The sequence below is a fragment of the Argiope bruennichi genome, chromosome 7 (genome assembly GCF_947563725.1).
Source record: "Argiope bruennichi chromosome 7, qqArgBrue1.1, whole genome shotgun sequence".
Lineage (NCBI taxonomy): Eukaryota > Metazoa > Arthropoda > Arachnida > Araneae > Araneidae > Argiope > Argiope bruennichi.
The window spans coordinates 121,715,849-121,734,105 of record NC_079157.1 but is presented as its reverse complement, the minus strand read 5'-3'; the positions used below and the strand labels follow the sequence as shown (position 1 = coordinate 121,734,105).

At 31.1% G+C, this 18,257-nt stretch overlaps 1 protein-coding gene across 1 annotated transcript in view; it reads left to right on the top strand.

The window, feature by feature from the left end:
• The first annotated feature begins 851 nt into the window (after positions 1–851).
• Positions 852–18,257, top strand: part of LOC129975560 (mucin-2-like) — a 108,366-nt gene continuing 90,960 nt past the window's right edge. The window contains exon 1 of the mRNA XM_056088622.1: positions 852–870. Coding sequence (XP_055944597.1) covers positions 852–870 — 19 coding nt within the window. The remainder of the gene's footprint in view (positions 871–18,257) is intronic.

The window sequence follows — 18,257 nt, the reverse complement described above, 5'->3', positions numbered from 1 at the left end:
ATACCAAGTTGTCTTTAAGCATCGTGCCCACTTCTAAAATGTTATGAGAATAGAATTGAGGCTCTAATGTTTATTGTTGAAAATATGATACATACTGAAAATGTTATTAAATCATTTTGTAACATGTGCATACAATAGAAAATAAATACATGAACTGATGTTTCTTATAATTGCATGTCACTTTTCTGTTTGCGCGATCAAAAATACCCATACTTTATCCTGTAATGTCAATTCAAATTGGTTCCTTGAAAAATAAAGCATTTAAATCTATACGTGTCACTCTTCAATTATTTTTCTCAAAAAAAAACAAAAACACAGCCGACTGTTATTAATTGACAAGATGTGTCTAGCCATAAACAATACTTAAAATAAAATGATTTTTCTGTCGTTAAGCCATTCTTAATATGGTTTTTAATCGTATATTTTTCAAAAAAAAAAAAATGTGAAGTCAAATTATTTTAAAAACAATTTAAAATAATCCGTCATTTAATGATTATGTAAGTTAGCTTATCGGGAACTCGCTTTAGCTTTTATGTATTACTTTATCTAAATATTAACACTATTTATTTCAGCTATAAATAAATGAAAACAAAAAGGGGTCGTACTGTTTATCGAATTTTAGGGCAAAAGCCCTTCATGTTTAAAAAAAATTGATGCGCCGTCTTTAACATTGATCAATCTTGTCAGTTTAGTATGGTAACTCCAATAGTGTGAACATTGTGATTGGTCTAGCATTTCTTGTTTAATACGTTTGTGAAAAATTCATAAAAGGGGAGAGGTGGAATGTAGCATCTTTTTGTGTTAAAAGAAATTTTGGATCATCTAGAAATCGCCAATAGTAGAAGTCTGACATGCCTCCAATATGTAGAGGTAAGTTGCATTGGAAGACTTTCCGGAAAATGTATTGGCATTTTGAATTTGAATAGAGGGGAAAAAAAACTAGCGCATATTCTCTAATAACAGTGTCACATCAGAAAACACTTTGAATGTCATTGACTTACAATAGTTGCGAAATACTTTTTGGCTTGAATTTAACATTTTTATTGAACCTATGTTTTTTTGCGATTAACTCTTGACATGTGGTTAATAGAACCCCGAAACACGAATTTGTGCTTTAGAACCGCTTTTCCCAACCGATTGAAATAAAAACTGATACAAAACTGCACTTTGGTCACAAAATCGCATACCAAATTTGATATATTTAAGTCAATGTATTTTTGAATTATTGTGTTCACACGTTTCTGAAAGCCCAGACCGACAGATGGTCAACTCCTTGTTGGATTTGGCTCAGAATTTGATGTGTGTCTACAGTATGGACATTGAAGCTGTATACCGAATTTTATACATATACTTCTTTTCGTTATGTAATTATCGTGTTGACTTCTATTCAAAGAATGTCAGCTATTCGAATATATTTGCTCAAAATTTGATAGAAATCTACAAATTTGGTGTAACGGCCACATACCAAATTTCATCCGTGCAGCTCAAAGTACGAGTATTTTTGTCACAGACAAACCTAATGCCAAAAATCTGTTTTTCGAAATTGGGAAGATATAAAACGTGGATTCATCAAAATCTCGATTGCAAATTTTTTGACGATTGCAATATTTTCTCTATTTTCTTCGTATATTGTAAAATAACAAACCTGCAGCCCCCCCCCTCTCCCGATTTCAGTTAAATGATAAATAGTTAAATCAGTTTTTGAATTATTTTTTGCTACAGAACAGCAAAACAAATGAATAGCACTTTTCTTCCATTTTACGTACCACAAACTTACTTCATCTTAAACCATTAGATCATCGGTGTTCCATTCTGTGTCTTCCGTTTAAACTTGAATTTAATCTTTTTAATTGAGCATCCGAAGTTTTATTAAATAAATCTCCTAGGCAATAGGCGTATAACAGATTTACATTTAATTACTGAATTGCAAAATCCTCTCAAGACTTCTCGTCCCATTAAAATAGGATTCGCGAAACGAATGTCACTTTAAAAGTTCGCCTCACTTTTCGATCACGTTCTACACATCGCTTTTAAGTGAGCATTTAAAGATTTCCGATGATCACATAAATGCGCATCAAGACCGAAATGCCGACTTCGTCTTTTAAAGCAGAACAGCTGACGTTCAAGAAACGGATAAAATCTCTCTGCGTAGCGGAGAAAGGTCGGTCACATAAGACGATTTTGGATTTTTCTTTATTGCAGTGAAGTGAAATCCTCTTTGATGCTGGCTTATCCTAAGTCTTAACCTTTCCTGAAAAATATTACTTCAAAATTTTGCCGTGGAAGCGATACTAAATTGGAAATTCAGGTACTTGATACAGTTAGAATATTTTATAATCAATGTATTCTTGGGAATTAAATGGCATTTAATAGGATGGTAATGTTGCGTTGAATGGTCGATCTCATTTGATTTAAAATTGGCTTTCACATTAACTTTGTTGTGCATGAGGTTTTTGGCATATAAAACCAGAGGTAATAGTCTCTACGAAATGTTCTCGCATATTCTCATAGGTTTTATCCTTCCCGGATAAAATTTTCAATGTAATTTTAAAACGGAACAAATATAATTAACTGATAAAAAAACGGAACATATCTTTAGTTCAAAAATAACTTAAAATTGGATTATTTCAATCTTGCTGCTATTTCATTTTATTTAAAGGAAAACTCTTTAGTAAGGAGAATAACTATGGCATTCTATTTTTCTTAATACAATGATAAAGTTTTCATGCATAATAGGCAAAATGCTTAAAACCTTTAGATAAATTTATATAAATATTTTTCTCTATTAAATCATTGTGTTAATGCTGTGTCTGTTGTGTTGCCAACGGTGGCTAACTGAAGTAAAGAGGCTGTTATTACCTTTGCAACTATTTAAAGAAGACTAAAGGTAACATTAAAATTACTACCAGAATATTGTAAAGAAAATCAAATGGCAGCACAGTATATTTTGCTCGGAAGGGGCATTTTGAATAAAATAAAAGCAAAAAAGTTGGTTATTTTGTAGTACTTTTAAGAAAATATTTATGAAAAAAAAACTGTTTTTAAATCGGAATTGACTTAACTATTGAAAGAATATATTTGATTCAAAGACTTTACAAGAATAATTCATTTTCTTTTTATGAGGTTTAACGACATAAACACAAAATAAACTTTTAACATTTCAGTTAAATTATTGTTGCAATATTTCATTTGAATAATATACATGCCTTTACGAATCTTTAAGAAGTTATTTATATGAATGTTTTAGGCAGTATCATTTCAGAGGTTTGTTGAAGAAAAAAATTGATCTTGAAGCAGTTGCATTAATCTGTCTTCTCTTTTGGCTAATAAATAGCACTTCCACTGCACGGATCGTAATGGTCTTCATTCCACCACATTTGGCCCCAAGAGGACGCATGTTTTCGGGATTTTTTAATGATTATATTTCACACAAAACAAACACAATAGATGTGCACGCGTTTATGTCTTGTCTCATCTCATTATTTTCAATCGCGATGCAGTGTGGGATGTGTACCTAATCAGGCATCGCCATCCAAAAGAGAAGATAGAGTACAGCAACTGCTGCACTCTTTTATTAATAATCACTGTAAGATAATCTATAAGGTAATCACTTCACCAGATAAGTTTTTAACCAAAGTTGATACCAATTGAAGGAAGTCAGTGATCCTATTTATGATTTGAATGTCCAATTCACCAAAAGAAATATATAATATATGATTAAATACTGCCGTACATTGTGCCACTTCTGTTTTAGAAAACATTCCACCTCCAGAAACATTGTTTATAAGACATTTACCTCCACCAACTACTTTCTTCTAATGTGTGGGGTTTTTTTATCTCATTTCTGTCATCTTCATACTGTTCGAACAGGTTATGGAAGGGTTTTCCGAATGAATGTTATCTCTTATGTTGACTCCTTTCTTAGAAATGGGGAAGTTTCCTTTTTCTCATCATTCCATTCAGTAGGCATGAATATAATTCCTTGGAGATTCCAAAGATCGAAACAAACAGGAAGTTTACACGTTTATCTGTGAAGTGGGTGGCTTATGTGCAAGTTGCAAAGATAAATGTTGGTTAGAATTTATTTTTAAGATATCTCGTCCTAAATAAAATATAAATACAATTTTAGTTTCAAATGCGGTTATTTTCCTTACGATAATTGTGATTTAATTGTTTTATTTGAATAATATTCATTATGAAATTGCAGGAAGAATGTACTTTCGTATTATAAAGAGTGGATTACAAGTTTACTTAGTAGAAGTATAGTAATTAGAGTTGTTGACCTTTATTTCTCTGAACAAGACAACAACGCAAACAATTAAATCTGATGTGTGATCTTTACTTTAAGATATGTATATAGATCTGTATTCGATACTGATTATAAACTTGTATCGACTCTTTTTAACAAAAATCCATCAACGAATAGAATTTTTTAAAAAATGTATTTTTATGTGCATGTGAACTGAATATTCCAAAAAGTAACAAACTAGATATATTGAATCGAATATGTATTATTGATATCAAAATTGATAAATCTGTATTTATTATAAGGGCTTAACAATTCAAAGGGAAAGCATATAAAATGCGTATTCAAATTCATTACTGCATGCAGAATCTTAACACAAAACACACATTAACAATGTATGTTATATTTAACAAAACATGTGAATATCAATTTCGAGAAATAATAACTTTCTGGGGTTTTTTTTTTTTTTTTTGGTTTTTTTTTTAAGGAGGGGTATTCTATTCATTGGCACGTTTGTGCCATGATTCATGCCTGCGATTCGAGCCTTAGATGATTACATTTTCACTTTTTTCAATTAAGTGCCTGTGATTTATATCTAATTATTAACCTATGATTCATATCTAATTAGATGCGACTCACTGGCGATTCAGACGGTAAACAACATATTAAAACAAAGAGATATAAACTAACCATAGGTGTATTCTTTTCACATCAAATTTTACATAACTTTTGCTATCACTCGAATATAAATGGCATGGAAGTCAGCTTGTTAAGCACTAAGCTGTTCTTTGATTGTTTTGTAAATAGCAACAGTACAGTGAAAGCTTTGTATGATTACGCTTAGTAATATAGTCAAAAAACTATGCTGGTATTTTAAAACTCAATAAATACATGTGAATATAGTTTTAAGATAAATAATGGGCAATCTAAAAAAATATATTATAAAATTGATTTATTTACATAAACAAAGGGGGGGGCATGCATGCGATCCCGCAGCATTTCGTATTATCCTGCTTATAACGTAAATCAAATACTATTCATCAACAAAAGTCCTAAATTAATTTTGAACCATACTAAAGAATTTCTGTAACTTATTTCAAAGTGCTTGAGTCATTTTGTATCTCTAGCACAGACAAAACCGGATCTTCACATAGATAAAATAGGAAATTGCTTAGAGACGTCGAGCGATTTTAATCAGTTGTTTTCAGAACGAACAATTTTTATGATTTAGTTTCATTCATAATAATTGCATACCCGATTTTTTAAAAAATTAAATCCAAGAGTCGTTTAAATTTTATAACACTATTCTTAGGATCTCCTTCTTTCATGTCTCCAAATTCAGCTACGATGTAGTCTTATTTTTGTTTGTTTATTTGATGATTCACTCGCAACTCAACAATTCCGGCAAACCCTGCACTATAGAATTATGTGTTAAATTTTATAATTGTTTCAGTGTTTAATTTAAAATTACTTAAATTTAGATTCTTTTCATGCGAGCATTACTTATAAATTTAAATTATTTTCATGCATTTCATCCCGTTCAACTCTTTTGAAGGTGACCTGAGATTCAGTTTTATTATTTACTATAAAATTTGAATTAAATTTGTTTTTATAAGGATTAAATTAAAACCAATTTAGAATGAGATTTTAAATGCTGATAGTTTAATTATATCAACGCCTCGTTTTGAAGTAACACTAGGACTATTTTGGGACGGACCTCGTCATTTTGAACCGTGGTCAGATGACGAGGACGACACTTGAGCTGGCACCTCCTCTTCAAGCTTTTACACTAAACCAGTGGAAAGACGTGCAACTCCGATGGATAACGTGCACCAGACCCGCTTACACGACGGTTCTTTGGTGGAATAGGGTCTCGCACCTGAAAACCTCTTATTCCGAAACCGAGACTTTACTCCCAAGCCATCGAAGCCTTTTAAATGCTGAGAAGGGCAAAGTGGGAACTCGAAGGTTACACTTCTTAAGGGCCCTTACAAAATGTTTAATCCGGCTTCTGGATACATAGAAATATATTCTTAGCATTAAATTAACTATTTCTAAAATACAATAAGCATTATGTGCATGTTAAATTACAAGTATAATTTGCCTTTTTCAGAACAACCATTAAATTATTCGAATCGAAACTCTAATCCACAATGTAACCGCGTATTTAATCGAAACGGAAGCTGTGCAAACCAGCCTTTATAATGCTCCACTGCGGTCAGTCTTCAATTCAATGCAAGACCCTTCGAAATGAATAAATTCTTGAACTAAACGACATCGAGACAAAGGGATGTGGGACAAAGGAGGGATGGAAGTCCTTCAACTTCCTTTAGAACTCGGAAATCGTGTGCGTCATTCGAGTGGAGTTGAGTCGAAATCGAACACAAAGAGAAAAGGAATTCCTTCGGAAGGTCGCGAACTGACAACCAGGGCGTGACCAAACTTGCAAGTTTTGTTCCATCCACTGCTCTGCGTACAAGAAAGAAAAAATCGTTTGCGGCTAGTAGTGTCACGCCTGGTTTACTTGTTTTGTTCCGGATTTAACCGACTGGCACTTTCGGTTTCGGAATCTTCTATAGTCTGGTTTGTAACTTTCGAATCGGAGAAACCAATTGTTGCATGATGAGCGCAACTGAATTGTTCAGATTAGCGAGATTAATGATTTTGCTGAACAATATAAATTTTTATTTCATAGAAAATTCAAATATAAATTATCAGATTTAAGAAAAAATCTTTAACAATCTGTCAAGTTTAAATTTTTTTTTTTTTTCGAATATGTATCTTAATTTGTGAATTTATGGATTGGCTTTATAAAATTCATGAGTGGAAGCCAATCTAATATTTATGGATAATTTTATGATGGGATTTAGTCTTCAGTGTTTCACTTCACTCATTAATAAATCCTATTTTAGTGAAAAAAATTTTTAATTTAAAATAAAAACAGCTAAAATAATTTTATATGATTATTTTTGTGATCCTATACTAGTAATTTAGCTGATGAATTTTCTTACGTTATTATACAATTCATGATTTCAAAGATATTGAAATCATGAATTGTATAATTTTTTTTATTTTACCTATTCATTTCATGTTGTATATATATAAAAAAAATCTAATCCAATTCACTATTGTAGCATATGAAATGCTTAATTAATTTAATATTCTTGAAGAAGATTTACTTCAACTGTATACGGAAATATTACATTTACAATGATATAGTCACTTGTCTTCAGCCTTAATATTTAGTCCGTTGCTAAAATCCTACATCATTTACTTAGTCAATCCTCATTATAAAGAAATTTTACCAATAAAAAAAAATTCTTTTTTCAATTAAGAATTAAAACATTTTGACTAAAGAGTGGTGTAAATATATAGTTTCGGGTTTTTTTTTTTTTTTTTTTTTTTTTTTTTTTGTAAAAAAAAGATATATTAAACAGTGCCCACATAATCAAGTTTTCTATATATTCGATATTGGTATTGATCTTTTTTAATACTATTTTTTTTTCTTGTTTTTGTAATAATAATTATATATAATTATAATATATGTTGATTTTAATCGCTTTTGTTATTTTTATTCTTGTTTATAATAATTATGATTCTAAAATAAAATCTATCTGGTGATATTAAAGGCCGTGGTAGCCTGGTGGTAAGATCCCGGCTTCAGAACCGGAGGGTTTCAGGTTCGAGATCAGATTCCACCGAAAAATCGGCGTGTAAGCAGTTCAACTGCATGTTAAATCCGTCCAGCCAAATATGCTTTCGCTAGTGTGGTGTGAAAGTTTGGAGGGGAGGTTGTCAGCTCGAGTATCGGATCATCGGATCGCAGTTCAAAATGACGAGGTCCGCCCCAAAATATCCCTAGTGTTGCTTTAAAACGAGACGTTGATATAACTGAACCGGTTTCTGGTGATATTTTTATTTTTCCTTCATTATATTCATTATGATATATATATATATATATATATATATATATATATATATATATATATATATATATATATATATATATATATATATATATATATATATATATATATATATATATAGTATCAGAGTTTGAAACTTTTATTGCTTTATGACAGTGATGTCGAAACCTTAAAATAATAATTCTTGGAACTATTTTCCCAGTAAAAACTGTAGATAAAAGGGTAAATTGCAACAGATTCGTAGATGAATTCAACGTGACTTAATTGAGCATTCGGAGAAATGGATTGGAATTTATTAGCCACTTCCGCTAAATGCTTCATTTTATTCGATCACGGAGATTTTTATTTTCAACTCTCATAATTCATAATAAATCTAGCTATTTGATTAAATGTTTTTTTAAAAATATACTGTTAGATTATTGGAAACATTTGAAAGCTAATATTTGAGAAAGAGAAGTTGCACAATTGTTCATTATAAGGCAGCGCCTACCATTCCAGCATTAATTTTTTTTTTCGCCTAGCCTGAAAAAAAAATTAGGGCAAAACAGAAATGCTATTAAAAGATTTACTTATCTTTAACAGTATGTCAGCTTATAATTGACCTATAATCCGTGTTGCGTTCATTCGAAATAAATTTAATCCTCTGAGCTTTCATAAATTGATAATAGAAATATTTGTAGCCCACTTGAAATTGTTTACAAGTCTCCTTGCATTCATTTTAAATTTTTAAATTTCGTATTTTGATTCAAACCAAAGGGGAATCGCTTTTTCTTTATTTACCGACAAGCGGAAAAATGTTTCTTCCCATATTAATTTAGTAGAATCTTTCAAAGATTTAAAAAGTAAAGCAAAATTAAGTAAAATTTTAACGTCCACTCGCCTACTTAGTATTTATAAAGATGTTTCAGATTCATGTACAGTAAGTTAATGCTTTACTGTCTGCTGATGGAGATTTGCCACTTATATTTTTTAATTTAAAAATGAGCTAGAATTAAGTTTTTAATTGGATCATGATATTTACAGAAGTATAACAGCTTGCCTTTCAAGAATCTTAATCTAATATTTCCCCACTTTATTTAGCTTGAATTAAGAAAAATTACTTGTGTAATGATTCACAGATGGATTAACAAAACTAAAAAAAAGGAATGGTAATCAGTTTCAATGTACTAATATATATATATATATATATATATATATATATATATATATATATATATATATATATATATATATATATATATGTGGTAATATTATTATTTATGTAATACAAGTCTCCTTGTATTACATAATATCTATATGAATTATTACATATTATGTAATAATTCATATAGATTAAGAAAAACAAAACAAAGGAAAGGAATGGTAATCTTCTTCATTGTGTAAACCTTGTAATAATTTTCAGATTTTTCTGTGATAAACTTTACAGATTTCGATCTAGCGTACATTTCTTAAAAATCTGTCATGTTTTCCTAATTTTTCTTATTATTCAAGTGAAAACTTGATTCTTATTTGATTAGATCCGATTCAAATGAATGCAAATATTTTATCACAGAATCATACTGAAAAGATCTAGGATTTTCATGTCTTATACGAAATATGATTATGAATGTGTAAAGAATGCGGAAAAATATATATCGTATAAATTTGGCAAAATTTGGAAGTTTAAAACTGCATTCTAAAAGCATTTTGCAATCCTTTCATTCCTTTTGGATATCTTCTAGCGATTTCAGTGCATTTGTCCAATTGAGCTATTTATAGCTTAGTGCTAATTATGTTTATAATCAGTCCTACACAGATGAATTGATAATAATTAAATTCAGTGATTCTGTAATTGTATCACAATAACATACTCCAGAGAAATATCTCCACCACTAAAGCGACCTCTGCATGCCCTCAATTAACACTGTTCCTGCCGGCAATAATTACATAATCCATTGTGTGCCCATGCACCAACCTGTTGTCTGCAAATCCCGACAATCACCCAAATGACAATCCCAGTGGGCCCGGTGAATGATTTGCCCATGCACTGCTCATTAAATCGCCCTTTGAAGGGGCAGCTGCTCTTCTGAATAATTGATGTCCAGCTTCTGTTTCGGGAGAAACTGCTTCCACTGTAACCGTGCCATTGTATCCTTTGATGTTTAGAAAGTATTCCATAAAAGGAAACTGGAAATGGAATTCGGAATTTGAAGTGAAATATTTCATGTTTGAAAGTTTTTTTTCTTCTTCCTACGATAGCACTAATAAAGATTACAGTTATAATTATATCAGTGCATTTCTAATTGTTGATTTAATTTCTTTGTGGAATAATATTTCCTTTTCTGTTGTGCACATGCAGTAAATCTTGTAATGTAATATTATGTTACAATTTACTAGCTGGAAAAATGTCAATTTCTTATCAATGCTTCAAAATATATTTTCGTGCCTTTTCTCCTCGAACAAGATTCCTAATTTTAAAGCCATGAAGCTGTGTTTTTTTTAAATTAGATGAAAATAAATTTTGTTTTCAGATTCTTTTAAAATATGTACGTAATTATTTTTCACTATATATAACTATAATAACTGACGACTAGCACATAAGCTACCGTGTTATTCGCTTGTATTTCAAACTTACTATCTATAATTATTTCATACCAACTAATGAGATGCCTCCTTTTCTACTGCTATCAATAGATAGCAAAGAAGTATGTATTTAATTAGATTAACCGAATGACAGCCGTAAACCGTGATTGCGAACATATTAAAAATACTCTACATATTTGATGCAAAATGAAGACGCCTGAAAACATGATAAATGCGATTCAAACTGTTTTTTTTAATGAGAAAAAATATGCATAAATCTAGGACTATTTTAGATTGGTAGACTTCCGGTTTGCGGGAGGGTGAGTGGAGTTCTTCAACTGAAGGTTCTTAACCTCCTGATATTGGCTTTGAATGCGGTAATTATTTGGCAGTGAAATTACTTAGCAAATGGTTGCATATAAAAATTTCAATTTTCATTAATTTTATTTATGAAATGGAATTAAGGAAGAAAAAAATAAGATAAATTTTGCGTAAGATTTTTATCAGAAACATTTCTTTCAAAATCACACTGGGGTGGTGGTTAAAGCTGTTGAAATGTTTTTATCGTATATATGTTGGGAAGGTCTCTTTAAGCCCTTGGGGAGCTTGAGGTTGTATGTTTCAATTTCCTTTATTGACATGTTATTGCTTTGTCTGATTTTTCAAAAAAAATCATGTGAACAATTTCTTATGAAATTCGTTGAGATTTAAATGGTAAATGTCTTTTCTAATTTCATTGTTCCAGACAAACTGAAGCATATTATTGATTTGGCTAATGGTCTTTTTTTGTAGCCTTTCTGGTATAGCTATGCAAAATTTTGCTGCAGTCGTCTAGATGGGGAAACGTTAGACATTAATGGCTACAATATTTTCCCTTGAATTGGTTATGGAGTTGGGTATTCTATAAAGTTTCGTTTTTCTTCCTTCGTAGTTTTTTTTTTTTTTTTTTTTTTTAATATGCTTTCTGAAAGTAAGAAGATTGTACATTTGTTTGAGAATTTAACGCGTGAAGATTTATTGTCACTAGATGAATGAGCAGATAAATTATTACTATGAAGACCCTTATCATTATATTAGAAGAGTTTTTACGAGAAGAATTCTTTTAATTTAGAAATTCAAGTTTTGCTAGTATTTAGAAATATTGATGATATTTTTTTGGTCCCCTGAGGTTTCTTCTATACAAGGTTTTAAAATGGTGGATAGATGTTAAAGGACATTTAATAACATTCTGATTCATACAATGTTGTAGTGGAGTGAAAAAATAATAAGGATTGGTTAAGAAATATTTTTAGGTTTATTTATTTACGTTTCCCTATTTTTAATGCAGAATGTTGTTAGCATAAGTCAGCTCTTGTATGTTGATGAAAAATTGCTGCCCCACTTTTAAGGCAGGCTTCACTTTTCTTGCTGACACTCCTAATTCCGGAAATCATTTATTGCCCTTTCGCTGCCATTTCCATAGCAGAACGCAGATGAGGCATATTCCATTCTCCAAAAGAAAAAATTGTGAAAGAAAAATTTTTTTCTTTTTCAAAAAAAAAAAAAAAAAAAATGAAGATGCAAGCCTTTCCACCTCCTCACTTGAAGGACCTCATTAATTCTTTACGGACACCATCATTTTCCATCCTTTTTACACAGCTCTTTTGAGCGGCATACTTTCCCCTCCCCTCTTCCAAATGACATCGGTTCCATTATCAAGTCGAAAGAGGGAGGGGGGTTGGAGTCTCCAACTCCGACCGTCTTTTGTTCCATTTTTTTCGTCTCCGAAAAGATGTCTTTTGGATCCATCTCTTCTGCAGATGAGGCAGGTGAAAAGGAAATGATGGATTGTTAACTCGGAGGTTTATTTTGGGGGCAGTTGAGGTGAAAGGGATATTTAAATGATGAAGCGTTAGATCGTCATCAACAGCACGTGAGTGCTGAAAGCGTAGCAGATAACTTAATTTCTTGACCACTTTTTAATGCATCCATGGGGCATGAGCAATTTAATCCTAACAACCAATTAGTTATAATTTAAATATGTATGGGCACCGTAGAGAATCTAACGGGAGTGGTCTCCCCGAAACTTTCTCGTATGTTCTCTAATAAAGTTATCATTCTGTATAAAATTGTGGATCGTGGGACAGATCGTAAATTCTGCGAATACGCATATTTTTATTTTCAGTGTCCCATACATGAGTTTTATACTTTACAGGCAGAGTTAAAAAAAATAAAAATATGCACCCTAAAAGCTTTCTTTTTTCGAACAATTCTAACCAAAATTTGAAGGAGAGCTACAATTTCAATTAAACAAAAAAAAAAAAAAAAATCATTTAAGTTGTTGCGTTTCTTAGTTACTGCGCTTGCGTGTAACGATAGAGTAATCATTTGAAGGTTTTTATTCAAAATTTGAAGATTATTCTTTAGTCGCTACCAAATTTTTTCTATTTTGTTACATTTTGCAGTGTACTCAGACATACGGTCTGAGTACACTGCAATACTTCCAATATATTCGAATAATTACAATATACTTTAGTGGATTTCTTACAAAATTTGATAGATATCTATAAATTTCTCCTTAAAACAAATTTCATCCATCTAGTGCAAAGCGTTCTTCATTAATCGTTCAAAGACAGATAGAAAAACAGATATAATTCCAAAAATGTGTTTTTCGGATTCGAAAAAATCTGAAACGCGGAAGTTCGTCAAAATTTTGAATTTGAATCTCTTTGGTTACAATACTTTCTCTTAGTACAATACGTACATGAGACAGAAAAAAACAACTAATGGTTATAAAAACACTAAATCGTACTGGGAATATAAAAAATGCAACAATAAAAAAATTCAGATGAATGTGTTGAATTTTATCCTTTATAAACGATTACCATTTTTATTTTCTTTTATAAAGGATAAAATTTTATTTCTGGCAAAGTTGAGATTTCGATGGAACACTTCACATCGCTCCGAATTCGACAAAAACGTATTAGAAATTATATTTCTCTGAAAACCTAACCAGGGCCACGATGGCCTGGTGGAACGATCTCAACTTCGGCGCCGGAAAGTTCCAATTTCGAGACCCGGATTCCACCGAAGAACCGTCGTGTAACGATGGGTCTGGTGCACATTAAATTAGTCAGGGCAAAATGCCCTCCTTCTGGTGGGTGGTGCGGAAGTTTGGAGGTGGGCGGGTGCCATCTCTGGTGTCGTCCTCGTCATTTGATAGCGGTTCAAAATTACGTCCGTTTCAAAATAGCCCTAGTGTTATTTAAAAGAAGTTAATATAACTAAACTGAAAACAACTTTTGAACATAGTATATATATGAATTTTTTAATGTGGTCTTTACATCCCCTTTGTATCGAATTTTGGTTGAAATATATCGATCCGTCTGACGTATTTTAATCTGATAAATCAATCCATCCACAAAAAAAAAAAAAAATTACTCAATAACCCAACGAATTAAAATTCAATTTTAACACATAAATATATCTGTATTAATTATTGGAACGAATCTATCAATACACTGTCTATTGATCTTTTTGTTCGTGAACATGGGAACGAAATAGCTAGAACTCCATTCGTGACAGCTTGAATGATGATATAAATATAATTTATCATGTAGGTTTGAAACAAATTATAGACATATTTCAAATATTCGATCTAATTGGTCAAAGAAAATAGCTCAAAAAATGCTTAGAGAATAATTTAACAAAGTGTAAGTCTGCCAATCTCTCTGCAATGAACGAAACCTCAGACATTGTTTTTCGTCGATTATTTGATTATTTGTAGCAGGCTTGTTAACAAAGCTTAAGATTAATTATGAATCTTGCTTATAACTACTGAGACAAGAGTGCGGAAGTTAAGCTGCATTTTTATGCCAAGGTTGAAGTTTCGCCATTCTGGAAGGACAAAGTAATAACCTCGCAGATTAAAATTTTTTTGAATATCCATTTCTGATGCTTGGATGCAATTGCGTAATTAATCACTGGTATTTCTTTTGTTTATTTATGGATAATTTGTGGATACATTGTTATAATAAAATGCTCATAATGTGTTCAACTGCTTGTTTTAAAAGTCCCAACTTTGAAAACTAATAAATTAATCTACTTTCAGTTTTTCATTATTCTGTAGGAAATAATTTCAAGACTTCTTAAGAATTTACTGAAAGAATGAGAAAGGATTAAATCGTTTGAACTTCAAATTTGAAAAATTTTATAGTCAGGTTTAAAACTATGTAATGTTTCATTATGACACAATTTCACATTTTTTTATAATAAAAGTAAAAAAAAAAATGGCAATAAAATTAATTGGTATTTTTATTCTAATACTTCATTTCTTCATATTTGTTTAAATTGTAATCCAATCAACATACTTGCAGATGATCGATCATATAGAAGCTATTATTTAAAAAAATATATATTTGAATGGGAGCGACTCACTACAATCTAGGAATTAAAAATACGCATTAAATCAATAACATAGCAGTACAATTTTAAATACGATATAGACCTTTTAAAAAAATATCGTTAAATTGAAATGAAAGGAACTCGCTGCATATTAGGAACCAAGTTTTCTTTTTAAAAGAATGGATTAAGCCATTTAAAGACAGTGTATTTCTGCTTTTGCATCGTCTATAACTGCCGGTCGATTGCAAAACAATTTTAAGGACATGTTTATGTAACATAAGCTGTTTACAAAATTCCAACTATGCTAAACAGTTGTTGAGTCAAACTCTAAATCTGAGAAAAGATTACAATAGACATTTTACAAATTCGTCAAAACAAATTATTGATGCAAGTAGTTTTTATAAGCTACTTTCATCTCCTGTCAAATTGTGATCGCTTGACGCATGTTGTCAAAAATGGCATGACTTTGATTGTTCCAGCCATTGCATTAATATTTAGTGTTCTATGAGCTGAGTAGATTTTGATAAATTTTGATGTAGCAATGAAGATATTAATTTTCGAACATGTTTTCTTTGATTTCAAATTCAAAATGATCTTAATATTACAGAGAACCAAGGGGATTGCTCCCTCCCCCCCCCTAAATATTCTCGCATACTTTGTAATAATTTTTTTTGTTTGTGTTTCCACATCCCTCCTCGCATAAAAATAGTGGTCCATGGATACAGGGACAGAGCTGTGAACGCTTTAAGTGCTCCGATTTTTTTCAAGTTTATTACTGTACCACTCGTGAATCTTGAGCGTTTTGTGTTTCATAATATAGAGGAAAACTGAGAATACTTTTTCCCTCTTTATTAAAATCAAAATTGGACATGGAACTAAAATTTTAATTACAAGATAACATCAAATTTCATTTAACCCTTTAAAGGGCCATTTTTTCTAGTCGTATTATGTTACAATATTTTTAGGCTTGAAATTAGAATAAGAAAAGGGATTCATTTAGCTTATTAGATAAATTTAATTAATTAATTTGGTTAATCAATAATTAAGTGACAAACCAAGACATCATTTTGTATGAGATAAAGAACTGAAGCATCTAAGTTTCTGTCTTTCTAAAAAAAAATGTGTCATAACTTATTCCAAACTTCATAATTTCATACAAAGATTGATAAATTTGGTGGGAAGCGTACTTTCCACGGCCTAGAAAGGGTTAACCAAGTTATTGCATTTTTGAGTGGTCACGATTTCTTGCACTGGATTGTACAGACTGACAGACGATCACCATACTGACGGATTTGATGACAAACTGGTCATGAATATATGCTTTAGATGCTAAAAATGTGTACCAAACTTTATCTTTTTCGCTTATAACGTTTTGTCTTCATGTGTCTACTTGCATTCGGACGGACAGACGGATTTTTTAATGGATTTCGCTCAAATTTTTATCTAAAGCGCCTTCCAATCATCGTGTTCAGAAACAGTGGCATACAGATGTAATTTCAGCGAGCGGGAATCCCCCTGCATAAAATTGTGTGCCTTTGGTAAGGCCTGCATGATATTAGTAAATAATTGTGAATAAAGCAACACACACGCATATACTTTATCATCTTCATTATTTGCAGAGATTTATTGCTGATTTATAAATCAAATCCAAATGCTTTCACCGATCGCGCAATCAATGTTCAGCAAATCGAACTTAAAATCCCAATCAATGTAAGCAACTCACTTCCGCGCGGAAGTCTGCAAATTGAAATCTCAGGAACAGTTCACCAGACGTGGATACTTTGACAGCACTTGTTGCAGTAAATAACACTAGATCGATAACCTTTCCTGCGACTTCCACAAAACCTATTAATCAGACTGCATCCTAACCTATTAATGCCCCTTCCAATAAATTCGCGCCGCCGACTGAACCAGACGGTTCAATTTTGCGTGTGCTCCAGCTTCTCGATTCCCGACGCGTTTCATCCTTATTTATCACCTGGCGTTTCCTCATTGTTCTGAATCGGTCACCAACCTCAGGTTCCGATTTTGTCCGCAACTGATGTATGTATATAAGTTAGAAGAAATGTAAGTGTTCATTTTTCTATGGACTTTCAATTTTTTTTTAATTTAATGGAACTCTTTTTAAGTAGATTCCTATAAGAAGACTACCTATTGCATTATTATTTTTATTTCAAGAAAAAGTGCTTCAGTTCTTCACCAATCATGGTCCCTAGAACCCAAAATCACTCTTTGATTAAAGTTTTATGTATGCGCTTTGCCCATGTTATTGCTCATTATTACATATTATTGCCCTATGTTATTGAGTATTATTATCCATTTTATATATGCGCTTTGCCATGTTATTATATGCGCTTTGCCCATATTATCTTGTGAACAGTATAACTAGAGTAATTTTGCTTTATGTTGTTAGAAATGTAAAAAATCGCGGACGAGTTCGTAAATAGGCCATTTAGCTCAAAGGGGGTGGAAATGGTAGCGGGATGAAATTTTCATATTGCTATAACTTCCATAGTATAGAATATATATAGATAGAAATTAATTTATACGGATAGAATTAGCCAAATTTGCGCCTTATTAAGACGAATAACTTTTGTATTGAATGTTTTTCGTTTTTTGTGCTTAAAATTTTTTAAAGTTCACCTGCATTGTTAGGGGCTAAAAAGTTATTTACAAACCCTAACTTAGATGAGAAGAAATCTACCTTTTGCCTTTCAGTTTGCAAGGAGGAATTTTTATTTAATTTGGACTTCGGCTAATATCAGAAAAAGTAATAGAAGTTAATTTTGTATAATTTAGCTTTCGTGACAATATAACAAATTTATGCAGTAAAGTTGGATTTATTCGAAAATGAAAGGACTATTATAAAAATTGAATAAATGAGAAAAATTCGACTGAAAGAAATTGAGTCTGTAAGGAGAAATAGAAAATATTGGTCTAAAGGGTGGAAAAAAAAGAATTTTTGTACTAAATATGGCAATATAGATTTTAAATATTAATTTTAATGTATAATATGTTTAAAAATTTCAATAAGTAATTATAAATTCGCATATTAAATTTGAAAATTAGCTTTAATAAATAAATATATAGTATATAACACTTTCACGTTCGAAATATTTTAATTAAATGTAACACTGACT